General features: G+C 30.2%; 2 protein-coding genes and 1 long non-coding RNA gene across 18 annotated transcripts in view; 2 read left to right on the forward strand and 1 right to left on the reverse strand.

Moving 5' to 3' along the window:
* LOC126848934 (phenylalanine--tRNA ligase beta subunit) overlaps positions 1-1,156 on the forward strand; it is a 4,219-nt gene extending 3,063 nt beyond the window's left edge. For both annotated transcript variants that reach the window (XM_050590328.1, XM_050590327.1), the window contains 3 exons: positions 42-134; positions 515-794; positions 885-1,156. In XM_050590328.1, coding sequence (XP_050446285.1) covers positions 42-134; positions 515-794; positions 885-1,036 — 525 coding nt within the window. In that variant the 3' untranslated portion in view covers positions 1,037-1,156. The remainder of the gene's footprint in view (positions 1-41; positions 135-514; positions 795-884) is intronic.
* LOC126848958 (uncharacterized) overlaps positions 1-9,382 on the reverse strand; it is a 20,664-nt gene extending 11,282 nt beyond the window's left edge. Inside the window, exon 1 of the long non-coding RNA XR_007687329.1 lies at positions 9,236-9,382. This is a non-coding gene — a long non-coding RNA (uncharacterized LOC126848958). The remainder of the gene's footprint in view (positions 1-9,235) is intronic.
* The window catches only part of LOC126848908 (ankyrin repeat and KH domain-containing protein 1), a 39,985-nt gene continuing 24,901 nt past the window's right edge, over positions 2,215-17,298 (forward strand). For 5 of the 15 annotated variants that reach the window (XR_007687323.1, XM_050590224.1, XM_050590225.1 and 2 more), the window contains exon 1: positions 2,215-2,647. Coding sequence is in view for 14 of the 15 variants with exons in the window: in XM_050590224.1 (XP_050446181.1) it covers positions 2,402-2,647 (246 nt within the window). In the remaining variant the exon portion in view is untranslated. Of the gene's footprint in view, positions 2,648-4,030; positions 4,257-4,321; positions 4,613-4,819; positions 4,853-5,159; positions 5,592-6,776; positions 6,925-7,071; positions 7,353-8,833; positions 9,120-9,186; positions 9,489-9,614; positions 9,831-10,092; positions 10,582-10,870; positions 11,031-16,389; positions 16,845-17,298 lie in introns of those variants that run through there. The other 10 variants (XM_050590235.1, XM_050590227.1, XM_050590233.1 and 7 more) reach the window with 10 other exon arrangements.

The following is a 17,298-nucleotide window of genomic DNA, read 5'->3' on the forward strand; positions in this document are numbered from 1 at the left end:
TATAACTTGATTTTACACATTTTAATTATATTGTTTTATAGTGTTCTCGCGAAGATGTAGCTGATAAATTGGGTTATAAAATAGAAGATGTACCAGCAATTCATATATCTAATCCAAAAACTTTGGAATTCCAGGTAATTTAATTTATAATCTCTCGAGTTTTTAAATCTTCATTAAGTTTTCTTTTTCTTAACTATATCAGAATCATTTATTCTATTAATTTAACACAATATATATATATATATATATATATATATATATATATATATATATATATATATATGTAACATAAACAATTTTTTGGGTGTAGAATTAATTTCATGAGAAAGCGATAGAATTTATCATATGATTAAATTATAAATATAAAATGACAGAAGAGCAGTACAAAAAAAGAAATTAGGTTTAAACAAAGATTTAAGTGATTATCGAAAATAAAGGTATAGATAAAAAAGCTTGATTGTAAAATAATTTAAGTCCTATATAAAATTATTTAAAATATTCAAAATCATTGCAGGTTGCACGTACTTCACTTTTACCAGGATTACTTAAAACGATATCTGCGAATAGGAAAATGCCATTGCCTCATAAATTGTTTGAAGTTTCTGATGTTATATTAAGAGATGATAAGACAGAAGTTGGTGCGCGCAATAATCGTCGTTTATGTGCAGTGTATGCTAATAAATCAGCTGGTTTTGAGATCATTCATGGCCTAGTGGATAGAATATTATTATTATTAGAAGTACCTTGGAGTCCTAACAGAGACAAAAGCCAATATTATTTGCGTACAGCTGAGGGTAAAATATCATTTTTTTAAATGTGATTAACATCACAAATTAAAAAAAATATTTTTACACAATAGAGATTTATTATTCATGTTTTTATAGATCCAACATTCTTCCCTCAACGATGTGCCGAAATTGTTTGCTATGGTGAAGTAATAGGAAAAATGGGAGTTTTACATCCCGATGTGCTTTCAAAGTTTGAATTAAATATTCCATGTTCCGCGATGGAAATAAACATTGAACCATTTTTATAATGAAAATGAATATTCAAAAATGATGAATTTATAATGATATATTTATTTAAATAAAAATTTATTATGTCATAAAATGTATTTAAATGAAATTTGTGATAAAAATATATCTATATATATGATTTATTTATTATGTGATCTGTCTATCTGTAATGAAAACATTTTAATACATATAAAAATTTTATACATACATATATATTTCAATTTATCCATGTCGATGAACATATATATAGAACGTGAATATATATATTTATATTTTTTCTAAAATATGGGAGGAAAATGTATATTGCATATAAGATAAGGAGGAACAATCTGGCAATTGTTACAAAATTATGCTCAATAATATACACAAGGAAGATAAATAAATATTAATATTTACAGAGCCATTAAATAATGAATCTGTAAATATGTTTTTTAAAATAGATACATAAAAAAATTTATCTTCGCAATGTTGAATCTCTTAAAGAATATATGTTTCCAATTTATATATAATATGTTTGGTTAAAGTGCACTCAGTCATTTTTTTAAATAATAGGTTTTTTATTTAAAAAATGTCTCAAATTAAAAGTTACTTTGTCATGTGTATGTATATTTAAGATCTATTAAAACTTCTAACTTAAACGAAAATTATATAGATAGTATTTTTTTAATATCCATGATAGTTTTATTTTTTATATAATTTATTTTTATATAATATAAAATATCAATTTAACTATAATTTTATAAGGTATTTTATAACAAATTTGATAATAAAGAGATTTTCAATATTCGTTCATATAAGATATTTGTCACTCGTTACTTTTAAGTATGGAAGTGGAAAATAAATAATAATAATAGTATTTTTTTTAATAACTCTGTTATTTAAAAAATACTTTATTATTATTATTTAAATAAATAATAATCGATCATCTATTTATTTCTTTTATTTATAATAAAATCTATTATTTATAAAAAATCTATTATTTACGAAAAATGTTTACACTAAACCGAACACACTCTATATCTCTAGATTTTTCCCCGTCTGTCGTTAATTATTATTTTCAATTCCTATACAAATAATTTGGAGAAAAATTCTACTAATGCTCAATTGAAATTACGCGCCACACGATAATGACGCTACGGTACGCGAAATATCGGAATCGCAAATCGTTGAAAGCGCCCGTTGTGTGAGGAGAGAGAGAAATAGTTTTTAGGACTCTCGGCGTCCTGTCGGCCATAGTGGAATTAGTGGGTACCGGCTTACGTGAATGACGACGATCGTGCTCTCATCGTTAGGCTTATTGTCGCGCGTGCACAAGTCGTGAGGAGAAAAGAAAAAAAAGTGTTTAATAATTGTGTTTAATCATATGCTTTATCTAGAGAGGAAAGATGCAGAATATAGTACAAGAAACGACCTCGGATAGTCAGAAAATCTACGAAAAGCAATCTGCTGCACCAGCACCAGCACCAGCACCATCAGCAGCAGCGAGCGTTCACTACGAAAGTGGGAAGACATTGTCGACTCCCCAATCATCGAATTCAAATCCTACGAAATCGGAAACCGAGATCTTCTCGGAGCTGCAGCCACATTTTATGACAGATTCGTCGGAAAGCGAGGAAGACAGCGTTTCCGAGGTAAACGAAAGAGATTCCTGATGAAACATCCGTGTGCTCTATGTTGGGAACAGGATGTGAGAGTAAGAGAGAGGTGGATGGGAAGAGAGGATGTGAGAAATATCGAAAGAAAAAAAAAAAGAGATTATGTATATGATTGTCTATGCGTTTCTGGGTGTCGTGTGTGTGTGTGTGTGTGTTATGTATGTGTATGTGTATTGTGTGTGTATCTCGTGTAAATGTTACTTCTGCGGATATTGTTCTACCGATTTTATTTTATGCAGGTTCTCATCATACTAAGGGCCAATTTCACCACCTTCGGTTAAGTTAACCGACGGTTAAAATCAGCAGGGTGCCAACAGAAAATAGAGATGAAGGAAAACCAAGCATTCTTATCATTTCAGTTGCCACCTTGCTGATTTTAACCGTCGATTAACTTAACCAAAGGTGGTGAAATTGGCCCTAAATGTCGACAACGAAATTGACATCATCATCTTCGTGTCATTAACAGGGCAAATACACGCATTTGGTTTTATTCCAATACGTTGAATTTTGAATTAGTATGTCTCTCCAAGCTTCACTGAAGTTACACACATACATGTGGAAAGTCTTATTGTAACTTTTCTTTTCTCTCTGTCTCTCTCTCTCTCTCTTTCCCAGCAGCAGTTGATGATCCAAGTTGTGAATTATGGGTTTAAAAAAAAATATATATATATATATATATATATATATCTTAATAAAATATTTAATATGAAGTAATATTTGAAATTAAAAATGAAAATGTTATGCAAACTTGTTTATCTTATAAAAGTTATTCAGTTTTTTCATATCGTACATTTGCAAATCTAGTGCTTAAAACTTCAGTAACTCTGTTTTTCTTCGTATCAAGGAAAAAGCATTAGAAAACATATACAATAAAAAAAAAACTTATTTTAGAAAGTTGCATAACAAAATTTTTAAAATTTTTTCTTCCCTTGGAATTTTGAATAAAAATATTTGGGAGATCGGGGATTTTTCTTTACACAATTTGAGTAGATATCCTGAATGCAATATATAATGTGTATACAAGGGAAAGGACTTCTTTAGGTAAATTTTTAATAAAAATACTTAGGAGAAGGTTTTTCTTTTTACAAAATTTGAGTAAGCATTCTGAATATATGTATCTAACATATAGCATGTATAAAAGAGAAAGGACTTTACGTGTATAAAACATATGTGCGTAAGCAAATATAAAATTCATATAAAATGGGCGCTTGTTAGCTTTGTTGCATTACTGCTTTCTGCCCGAAATGCCAGAAAGCATTTTCAGGTCATATCTCGGCCGTAAAACGATTCGCTAGAGGAACAAGGACCGCATGATTGTCGATTCTTTTCTATCCTTTCACTTTGCGGTGCGTCCGCGCGAGTGATGCAATGGTGTTTGTACGATATGGACATACACCTATACATCGAGACTGAGAATTTGTTTCTCAGCATTGGTGATTCTGAAAACGGAGTTTCTCATTGTCACCATGTGAGGTCTCCAATCAATTCGAAGTTCGCTCGTCACTCCTGCCGACTCTTAACTTTCTCGTATATACCGATCTCTCTGCGCTCACCGCTTTCTGTGTTTCGTACCATTGTGTATTGTGTACGTATTCATATATATATTTTTTCATTATACATACATGTGTATGTGTATGAGTGTGCGTGTTGTGTATCTGCTGCTAGTCGATGTATTCGCGGAGGCAATCGCGGATAGCAGAGTCACCATATTATTTCGTATCCTGTCAACGACGTTCGCGCACGGAGTTCCTTGTTCATGCATACATACTTACGCTCCTCCGTGCATCAATGACGTGGAAATAATCTCAATTTCAATCTCTACATCGCCTATCCATCCCTTGTCATCGCGCAAGTTACGAACGCGAACGTCCTCGCGCAGTGTCGGCCGATTATGTCGTGTGGCGAGGGGTGAAGAGAGAGCAAACAAATGGGAGTACGCAGGTATGCGGTGGACAGTGTATGCAGAATCTGTCGTGGAAATAGTATCGGTGTCGCGATCCGTTCCTCCGGGAAGAAACCGCTGAAGTCAAGTGTCAAAGTGCTGAAACGTTACTTAACATCGCGCAGTACAACCTTAGCCACTTGCCTCTACACACAAAATTATATTTTATAGATATCGAAATATCTTTACGAGTATTCTGTCATACTGCTGAATGTGTGTATATGTGTGTATGTGTGAGTGTGAGTGTCGACAGAGAGACAAAATGAGTGTCTTCTATAGGGCATTTCTCGATTAATCTGTTGAATAGCGATCAATTTTCGGGATCGCGACGTCCATTTTATGTGATTTTACACGCCCCTTTGTTCGTCTATTATGATATAATAAAGTACAAGATTTATAAAAACTCTCGTGACGAAAAACTGATATAAATAAATAAAGTGTAAAATTATATATATATATATATATATATATATATATATATATATATATATATAATTAATTATGTTTCTTGCATTGCTATGTATTTTATCGAGATTTCGATTTTAGGTGGAGTGTTTCGCGATTGATCAAGTTAAATTGGACGAAGATCATCCTGAATCCTCGAAATTTTTATTGACTTCTGAGGATCCTGAGCGTTTCTTGAACCTTAAAACTCAAGCGTGTCTCGAGGCATTCTTTGGGGCAGCTAGTATTGGAAAATTGTCATCGGGTGATGGGAAGCACTTGGCCGACCACGAGGTGCCACGTATAACATCTAGTGTTTCTTGTGCATTGGACGAGGCCGCATTAATACGTATGCGAATTGACAGTCCACATACGCCGAACGAAAAGCGTTCTCTCGTCGAGACATGCACCGAAGGAGACGTTGGTACCGTTCGGAAATTATTGACAGAGGGTCGAAGCGTTCATGAAACTACTGAGGAAGGAGAAAGCTTACTCTCCTTAGCTTGCTCAGCTCGTTACTACGAACTTGCTCAGGTTTGGATCAAAACAATCATATTCTTTCTCTTAAAAAAAAAAGTTCTACTTCTGTGCCAATCTTTATTGAACTGTGTGAAATAAAGTTTGAAAGATATTTTGTTCGAGCGCATGGCATCATTGTCATACATGTGGATAAATAATTTTTGATATACATGTTTAATATATTTTTTACAATATTAAATAAAATTTGATTATAGAATTGTCAAATTAATTTTGTATAAATTATTTTTAAAAAAAAGCATTAATGTATTTGTGCAAATAGTTGATCATATCATTTATATTAACAGTTAATTTGAATGGCTGTAATATCACATTGACACAGTAATTCTCATATTATACAAAAAATCAGTAGGGAAATATACATAATATAATTAAACTTAATATTTTACTTAATAGTTTCAAATTGTCTTATTTTATATATGTGTGTATTATTATATTACAGTTTAGATATTGCAAGAATATCATTGTTTAATAATGATACCTGTATAAAGTGTTTGCTTCTTAAAAAACTTTGGAAAACCTTGAATTCTCAAGAATTTTTTCGTACCTGGCAAAAATCAAGGAATTCTCATAGAGATCTAATAATTTTATTAAGAATTGCGGAATATTAAAAAAAAATTCTTTTTGATAAGTTTTTTATTGTAATTTGTCGATAAGTCAAGTTGTGAATTATGTGTGTTTAAAATATATTATAAATGTATGTATCTATCTCTCTGTTCTTCATTGCAACTATATTATGACTTAGATGTGAGAATTATTTTCCTTTCTTAAAATAAACGAAATAAACTAGTTTTTTTAATGCCATAATTTATATTTTAATATTGATAAAATAGTCTAAGAACTTTTTCATTATTTTAATAAAGGTATATATAACTGCATGTACCCTAAATATCTCAGTAAATATAAATTTAAGATTTACAATTATTTATTAATTCTCGTAAACTTGGATCTATTTATAATATATTTTATTATTAATATTAATTATTAATATTAATAATATATTTTATAATTAATATATTTTATCAATTTATATCATTAAATCTGTGTTATGATATATGAAAAAACTAATTTTTCTTGATAAATTATGCAAAAAATTTGTACAATTATAAAGTAAAACGTATTTGTAACTAATTTTGCAAGAATAAATGAAAAACTCATCTGTTGCATGTTTTTATAAAATAGGTCCTCTTGACGATGAATGCCAATGTAGAAGATCGTGGCATCAATGGGGACTGTACCCCCTTAATGGAAGCCGCCAGTGCAGGACACGTAGATATCGTGAGTTTGTTGATCGCTCACGGAGCAGATGTCAATGCTCAATCTACTTCAGGTAAAATTAGCATTAGTTATTTATTTTTTATTATATATGATTTTTTTTTAATTATGTGTGCACTAAAGTTTTATTTGCAAATATTATCAAAATTTCGAATTTGTCGAGGATAATATTGTTACAAAATATATGTATTCGCAATTGAAGGTAATACACCTCTTATGTATGGATGCGCTGGTGGACATGAAGAGGTTGTACGTGTCTTATTAGAAGCGGGAGCTAATATTGAAGATCATAATGAGAATGGTCATACACCTTTAATGGAAGCAGCGAGTGCTGGTCATGTTCAAGTTGCCAAGATCTTACTTGAACATGGTGCTGGCATCAATACTCATTCCAATGAATTTAAAGAATCGGCATTAACGTTAGCCTGCTATAAAGGACATTTAGAGATGGTTCGCTTTTTATTGGAAGCTGGTGCAGATCAGGTACCAATAATTGTTTTATTTTTTTGTGATTGTAATAAAATAATCATATTCAGAAAAACGATAATTGTATGTTAATAGGAAATTTGTTTTTCTTTTGTGGACAAAATTCTGATATGAAAGATTTTTTACAAATTTCGGAAGATACACGAATAATTAAAAAAAAAAAAAATGCAACTTTTTGGTGTTCTAAATACCATAATAGTAATGTATCTTTTTTTGCCCATGTCTTAAGTCTGTATCAGAAGACTATACATTGAACATTGAGATTGAAGTTCCAAAATTGAAATTTGACCAAACAAAATAATAAAATTTTAGTTCCTTTTTTTCTGATTAGTCAAATTTTAATCTTTAATTTTCAATACATACAGGCTTTAATGTAACATCAGAATGAGGATTATTAGGATATTGGCTATATTTCTAGGGATACAATATAAAGATTGAATTGATACTACGAATATTAAAAAGTTTTTTAGCACATTCCACTTGGCATTTTCAAATCCGTTTGATTGAACAATCATGATAAAAAAGTCTTTATTCTAATTGCTTAATCAGATAAATAGATACATGCCTATTGAAAGAGAAAAGTATTTGGACATTTGTGAGCAATGATTAAAACCGCGTTTCAAATAGCATTTATTGTATCAAATAAAAGTGCAAAGAATTAAATATACCTAAGATTTACTTTCTCTGTTTTCTAATACAAATCTGTTTTCCAAAAACAGATTTCTAAAATTTAATCGTTTTTGAATATAATCAAAGATTAAATAAATGAATAAATAAGGAATTTTTAGCAAAAATTCAAAATTCAAAAAGAGAAATTTTTTATACACACATGTATATTTTATAAAGAATTATTCAAAAACTATACGTGTGCGCGCGGGATAAAGTCCTTATGATAAAATTTCATTTACAATTATTATTTAATATTATTTGCCTACTTCAAAGAATACTAATTATGTTTAACATCTATAGTCCAGCTACTAACTGACTAGGACCATTATTTTTTTGGAGTCATATACTATATTTATATGTAAAAGTGGAATAAACTATAAGATCTGAATAGCTCAATGATAAGAACAGTTGCCTGAAAAACAAAAAACTCGGATTTGATTCTCAATTTAGTTCGCAGTAGTCGTTCGCATCTGATATGTTTTCCTAGTACATAAATATTGTTTTCTAACAATTATTTATTAGGCTGAAAAATATGTAAAATGTGTACAAATATTTTAGTGCCTCTGCTAGACGGTGTTTAAAAACACCACCCATCTTTATAAAAAACCGTTGTTCTGTGTATTTATTATTTATTGAAAGTTGAACAAAAATAGAACAGATAGTGCTTTTGAACACCATCCTATGGATGGTCAACGAATCTAGGCTCATATCATCTTCCATTATATACACACTACTATTTATTACTTGTTTAATTATTTAAATTAAAATTAATTAAATTATTTAAATTAGTACTTCTGCGAATTTTTCAGGAGCATAAGACTAGTGAGATGCATACAGCCCTCATGGAAGCATCGATGGATGGTCATGTGGAAGTTGCTCGTTTACTTTTAGATTCAGGTGCCCAAGTAAATATGCCGACGGACAGCTTTGAATCACCATTAACATTAGCTGCTTGTGGAGGTCATGTGGACTTGGCTATGCTTCTAATCGACCGTGGAGCAAACATCGAAGAAATTAATGATGAAGGTTACACACCGTTAATGGAAGCAGCGCGTGAAGGTCACGAAGAGATGATCGCTTTACTTTTGAGTCAAGGCATGTTAGATGAATTATTAAATGATAAATATTATTGGATATAAATAAATATAAAATTAATAAATAGGTGCAAACATCAATGCCCAAACTGAGGAATCTCAAGAAACGGCGCTTACCTTGGCTTGTTGTGGCGGTTTTCTGGAAATTGCCGATTTTTTAATTAAGGCGGGAGCAGATATAGAATTGGGTGCATCGACGCCTTTGATGGAGGCCGCGCAAGAGGGACACTTAGATCTTGTGCGATATTTATTGGAATCTGCAGCGGATATTCATGCTCAGACACAAAGGGGGGATACAGCTTTCACATATGCCTGCGAGAATGGTCATACTGACGTTGCTGATCTTTTATTACAATTTGGCGCTGATTTAGTATGTTTTTTTTTTATAATTATGGACTTACAATTTTTTTTTTATTTTGCTATATTTTTAAAGTGTAGTTTTTTTGTGTTTATATTGAAATACGAATTATCTATATTAATTTATTCTGTATTATAGGAGCATGAATCAGAGGGAGGTAGAACTCCCCTGATGAAAGCTTGTCGAGCAGGTCATCTGTGTACAGTTCAATTCCTCATTTTGAAGCGTGCTGACGTTAATCGACAAACAACAAACAATGATCATACTCCTCTTTCATTGGCATGCGCTGGTGGTCATCTTGTGGTAGTTGAACTGCTTCTAGCAAACTCTGCAAATCCATTTCATAAATTAAAGGTATGTTATATTTGAAATATAGGTAAATATGAGTAAAAATCTATATTTTTCATTTATTATATACATATACTCGAATATATGTTTACAAAAGATTAATGTAATATTATTACGATCGACACATTATTATTAATATTGTACTATATTAATAATATTATACCATTATATATTATACTAATCTTTTAATTTGTTTTGTATAATATTGATGAAGTATCTCAATATTTTGAGTATAACTTTTATCGATATGTAATTTTAACTATTATAGGATAATTCTACTATGCTGATAGAAGCGACAAAAGGTGGTCACACTGCTGTTGTTCAACTTTTGTTGGATTATCCTCATAGCATTACGATGGGTGCCCCCCATAGTGCTGCATCTGCGTCAATGTTATTACCTCAGCAACAACAACAACAGCATATAAGTCATCAGCAGCATGTACCTCATCCTCAACAAACGCAATTGCAGCATCAACAACAACAACAGACCATTGAACAACAAACGCAAAATCTTCAACTTAAACATAATACACAAAAGTCATTATTAAGAAAGAATCGATCAGTGACTATGATGCCCGATATGAGCCTTACTTCTGCCGAAGCGCAACAGGTTCGTTCGCAACCTGCAGGAGAACCAGCTGCTATCACCAAGGACGATACTAACATTCTCAATAAAGGCAGTGGAGGATTCACGAGTTTGTCAGAACCAAATATCAGTCTTAGTCCGACACCAACAGCGCCGGCACAAGGAATAAATGTAACCGAAAGTCAGAAAAATACTAGACAAGAGCAAATCCTTCATAAACAACAAATACTTGAGGAATTACAAATATGTTCTATATAGTATTGCGTATTCTCTTGATAAAATTTCATACCCACACAAAAATTTTAAATTCTTTGATTGACGATGCAAAAAAAAAAAAAAGAAAAAGAAAGAAAAAAAACACTTGAAAGAATATGTGATACAATACATTTTACAGCTTTATTATAATTTATATTTTATTATTGTTTTTCTTTTTTTTTTAAATTATATAATTAATCTGCAGAGAGTAGAGCGAGAATTGCACATTAAGGATGCAGGACATTTATTTTCTGGTCCGCGAAGTTCCATTGTAAATCAATCCCAGCAACAAGATCCTAGCGAGACTGAGGCATTACTATCAGGCGTACTAAATATTGATTTATCAGGTCAATCAACATCTCATGGTATTTTTTTAACTTTATTCGTTTATTAGAGATGTTCATACAAATATTTTCAATCATATTTTTTGTCATTTTTTTTAAAGGCTTAGTTTGCAGTACAACCGGTATGACTGGCAATTCGTTGATTTACCAAGGAACTAGCGATGGAGGATTGGTATGCAGTGCTTACATAGATAGTAAGCTAATGGGAATGCAAAGTGCACACTATCCGAAGATGTCTGTAGCCCCTACAATGGAAACATTCCCCACAGATTCTTTTACTTCCTCGCCTCCGTTGTCTCTTGCATCGTTGCCTGATACGACTGTTACTATGTCATTGATTACTACTTCCTCGACAATCACGCCGAGTCCATCTAGCATTTCTACTTCTCCATCATAACCGTTTCTCAATCGCTTATTACTGTAAGCAGCGACGTGAGCCAAAATACTTCTATAAGCGATTGTTCAAAGGCCAAACCTGTGTCCAAGAAAGAAGGAAAAAACATACGAAAAGCCATGTCCATTATGGCGAAATTGCAGCATACACAGGCCACTATAATGGCGAGGTTTCAGTAATATCAGCAAAAGCAATGACAGCATCCTTCTTATCATCAAGTACAACAAGTTCAACAGTTACAGCAACTCAATCAACAATTGCAACTCCAACTGGATCGATTCTGAATTTGTTTAATTTTGGAACGTTTGAATAAAAATGATTTGAAAATAAACCAAAACATTTATCTGGATAATTAAAAAAATTTTTTTTCTAGAATGTGCTATTTGCGCTTGGCTTTCATTAATTTCTTTCTTTCTTTTTTTTAAAGGATTTTATTATAAAATAGTGCAATTAAAAACTAATATATAAAATCTATTGCTTTTTTTTCCTTTGCCAGGATGTCCATTACACATTATAAAACAATAAAACCAAAGACAGAAAAATAGTGATGAGTCCAGAAATATGTATATTTGTAGAAATTATATCATAATTTGTTTGATATTAAATAATTATGCTTTTCAGTGTTTAAAAATAAGAGGCCACATAGTTGCAGCAATTAGTTGCGCGATGTTACTTTGACACAAGATTTTTATAATAGCTTTATTGATCTTCAAGATAAATTGCATCAAAATATAGGAAGAAAGCATAGTTTCTATTGGTACTCATGATTTAGATACAATTAAAGGTCCATTTTTATATTATGCCTGGCCATCAGAGATATGTTTTAAGCCATTTAATCAAAGCAAAGAATATAGGTGAAGGCATTATGCAATTGTATGCAGTAAGTATTCTATTTTATTATGTATTTATTAGTTTTACGTACATAGAAGTTAATAAATATATATATATATAATCTTATATATGTCCGACATGTTATACAGGGTGTGTCAAAAGTTCGGATACACTCAAATCAACTCGTAAACATTACATTTTAGAGAAAAATATTTCAGACAAAAGTTGTAATGCTTAAAAAGGCGCATTTAATGACAGTAATTATTATAACCATAGGTGGCATTGCCAAAGTAAGGTCAAGATCAACTTAAAATTTTCAAATAGAAACCCCCTTTTTTATTACATATTTTTGTAGTTTATCTCGAGAGCTTTTCAAAACACTATAATAAAATATTTTTTCATTAAGAATTTTTTTAGTTATTTTGTATCTTAATCTGACATATTTTAGTATAAAATATAAAATATCTCGAAAATTATTTAGTGTTCTATAATTGTATCGTAATACTTTTATGTACAGAATAATAAGATGAATCAAATAGTGTACAGAAAATAATTTTTTTTTAAAAAAAGTGCAATTTGCGATATATTTTTTTATAACAATTTATTTTTTCTTTACACCATTTGATTCATCTTATTATTCTGTACATAAAAATATTACGATACAATTATGCTACCTATGATCAAATTAATACTGTCATTAAATGCGTTTTTTTAAGCCTTACAACTTTTGTCTGAAATATTTTTCTCTAAAATGTAACATTTACGAGATATTTGAGTGTATCCAGACTTTTGACACACCATGTATATTTATAATTTAATGTTTACAGACACATGCACATCTCAAACAATATTTGCCCATCATAAAAGACAGTCCTGTTTACCCAGTGATTTACGATAGTAATGGAATTGTCTTGTCTCTTCCTCCTATCATTAATGGTAATCATTTAACTCTTAATATGAAAAATATTTTTATTGAGTGCACTGCAATTGATCTCACGAAGATATGTACATTATGTTATTATTTCTAGTCTTTACATATTTTTATTTTTAATAACTATTTAAAAAAAAAGTTTTTGATTAAAAATACATGTATATATATATATATATATATATATATATATATATATATATATATATATATATACATGTATTTTAATCAAAAACTTTTTTATATATATATGTATATGTATGTATGTATGATTTGTATATAAAACAAAGAATTTGTAGGTGAAAATCGTTGACACTATAGTCTGTGCTTTCAGTCAGTATTGTAGCAAAAAGTACACAGCTGAAACTGTAGAAGTGATATATCCTATATATAGATAATCAAACATTTTATTATCCAAGTTTAAAGTATCGAAGAAATTGACTGTAATAAACCGATAAATTATATCGATATTAAGTAAGTGGTGAAGTTATTTTTATTATGTTAACGATTAAACCAAAATAGTTATATTAAATTTGATATAAAATAAATGATGTTATTTTTTTGTTATATAGACAAACACCAGAATAGATTGCACAATTATTATCAAAAATGTCACTAAAATCTAAGGTGAAGAATAATGATAAATTAGTGGTAGAAATACCAACAACAAGACACGATGTGATACATTCTTGTGACATTTATGAAGATATTGCTATTGCCTATGGATATAACGAAATAGAAAAAACTATACCACATATGTCGACAATTGCAGCAGAAGTAAATTTAGATATTTTTTAATTAAATATAATTTAATTTATTGAGAAATATGTTGCATGTGTGTACTTTATACATGTGTGTATGTGAATTTCAGTTTCCACTCAATAAACTCACCGACCAAATACTGAATAGAACTAGCAGAGGCAGGATTCACTGAGGCGTTAACTTTTTCTCTGGTATATAAAAAAAGAAAATTTATATTATTAGCTCTTATAACTTGATTTTAACGCATTTTAATTATATTATTTTATAGTGTTCTCGCGAAGATGTAGCTGATAAATTGGGCTATAAAATAGAAGATGTTCCAGCAATTCATGTATCTAATCCAAAAACTTTGGAATTCCAGATAATTTAATTTATAATCTCTCGAGTTTTTAAATTTTCATTAAGTTTTCTTTTTCTTAACTATATCAGAATCATTTATTTTATTAATTTAACACACACATATATATATATATATATATATATATATATATATATATATATATATATATATATGTAACATAAACAATTTTTGGGTGTAGAATTAATTTCATGAGAAAGCGATAGAATTTATCATATGATTAAATTATAAATATAAAATGACAGAAGAGCAGTACAAAAAAAGAAATTAGGTTTAAACAAAGATTTAAGTGATTATCGAAAATAAAGGTATAGATAAAAAAGCTTGATTGTAAAATAATTTAAGTCCTATATAAAATTATTTAAAATATTTAAAATCATTGCAGGTTGCACGTACTTCACTTTTACCAGGATTACTTAAAACGATATCTGCGAATAGGAAAATGCCATGGCCTCATAAATTGTTTGAAGTTTCTGATGTTATATTAAGAAATGATAAGACAGAAGTTGGTGCGCGCAATAATCGTCGTTTATGTGCAGTGTATGCTAATAAATCAGCTGGTTTTGAGATCATTCATGGCCTAGTGGATAGAATATTATTATTATTAGAAGTACCTTGGAGTCTTAACAGAGACAAAAGCCAATATTATTTGCGTACAGCTGAGGGTAAAATATCATTTTTTTAAATGTGATTAACATCACAAATTAAAAAAAATATTTTTACACAATAGAGATTTATTATTCATGTTTTTATAGATCCAACATTCTTCCCTCAACGATGTGCCGAAATTGTTTGCTATGGTGAAGTAATAGGAAAAATGGGAGTTTTACATCCCGATGTGCTTTCAAAGTTTGAATTAAATATTCCATGTTCCGCGATGGAAATAAACATTGAACCATTTTTATAATGAAAATGAATATTCAAAAATGATGAATTTATAATGATATATTTATTTAAATAAAAATTTATTATGTCATAAAATGTATTTAAATGAAATTTGTGATAAAAATATATCTATATATATGATTTATTTATTATGTGATCTGTCTGTCTGTAATGAACACATTTTAATATATGTAAAAATTTTATACATACATATATATTTCAATTTATCCATGTTGATGAACATATATATTAACATGAATATATATATTTATATTTTTTCTAAAATATGGGAGGAAAATATATATTGCATATAAGATAAGGAGGAACAATCTGGCAATTGTTACAAAATTATGCTCAATAATATACACAAGGAAGATAAATAAATATTAATATTTACAGAGCCATTAAATAATGAATCTGTAAATATGTTTTTTAAAATAAATACATTTATAAAAAAATTCATCTTCATGATATTGAATCCATTAAAGAATATAATCATATCTATTCAGTTTATATACAATATTTGGTTAAAGTGCAGTCATTTTTTTAAATAGTAGGTTTTTTATTTAAAAAATATCTCGAATTAAAAGTTACTTTGTCATGTGTATATATATGTAAGATCTATTAAAATTTCTAACTTAAACGAAAATTTTATAAGTAGTATTTTTATTTTAATATATCGAAGATAGTTTTATTTTTTTAAATAGTATAAAATATCAATTTTACTATAATTTTATAAAATATTTTATAACAAATTTGATAATAAAAAGATTTTCAATAGTCATTCATATAAGATCGATATTCGTCACTCGTTGCTTTTAAGCATGGAAGTGGAAAATAAATAGCAATAATAGTATTTTTTTAAATAACTCTGTTATTTAAAAAACACTTTATTATTATTATTTAAATAAATAATAATCTATCATCTATTTCTTTTATTTATAATAAAATCTATTTATAAAAAATTTATTATTTAAGAAATGTTTACACTAAACCGAACACACTCCATATCTCTAGATTTTTTCCCCGTCTGTCGTTAATTATTATTTTCAATTCCTATACAAATAGTTTGGAGAAAAATTCTACTATTGCTCAATTGAAATTACGCGCCACGCGATGGTGACGCTGCGGTTCGCGAAATATCGGAATCGCGAATCGTTAGAAGCGCCCGACCGTTGTGTGAAAAGAGAGAGAAATAGTTTTTGGGACTCTCGCCGTCGTGTCGGCCATAGTGGAAATGGCGGGTACCAGCTTACGTGAATGACGACGATCGTGCTCTCATCGTCGGGCTTATTGTCGCGCACGCACAAGTCGTGAGGGGAAAAGAAAAAAAAAAAAGGGACGAGTGTACGGTGGTGTGGTTTCGGCCGCGCGTCAACGATTATAACCGATAGTAGCAATAACTGTTTAATCATATGATTTATCTGGAGAGGAAAGATGCAGAATGTAGTACAAGGAACGACCTCGGATAGCCAGAAAATCCACGAAAAGCAATCCGCTGCAGCAGCACCAGCACCATCAGCAGCAGCGAGCGTTCACTACGAAAGTGGGAAGACATCGTCGACTCCCCAATCATCGAATTCAAGCCCTACGAAGTCGGAAACCGAGACCTTCTCGGAGCTGCAGCCACGTTTTATGACAGACTCGTCGGAAAGCGAGGAGGACAGCGTTTCCGAGGTAAACCAAAGAGATTCCTGATGAAACGTCCGTGTGCTCTATGTTAGAAACAGGATGTGAGAGTAAGAGAGAGATGGATGAGAAGAGAGGGTATGAGAAATATCGAAAGAAAAAAAAAGAGATAGAGAGTATATATATATATATATATATATATATATATATATATATATATATATATATGATTGTCTATGCGCTTGTGGTTGTCATGTGTGCGTGTGCGAGTGTGTGTGTGTGTGTGTATATTGTGTGTATAACTTGTGTGAATGTCACTTCTGCGGATATTGTTCTACCGATTTTATTTTATGCAGATCCTCATCACACTAAACGTCAACACCGAAATTGACATCATCATCCTCGTGTCATTGTCAGGGCAAATACACGCATTTGGTTTTATTCCAATACGTTGAATCTTTGAATTTTGAATTAATACGTCTCTCGAAGCTTCACTGAAGTT

Source organism: Cataglyphis hispanica, chromosome 4, assembly GCF_021464435.1.
Source record: "Cataglyphis hispanica isolate Lineage 1 chromosome 4, ULB_Chis1_1.0, whole genome shotgun sequence".
NCBI lineage: Eukaryota > Metazoa > Arthropoda > Insecta > Hymenoptera > Formicidae > Cataglyphis > Cataglyphis hispanica.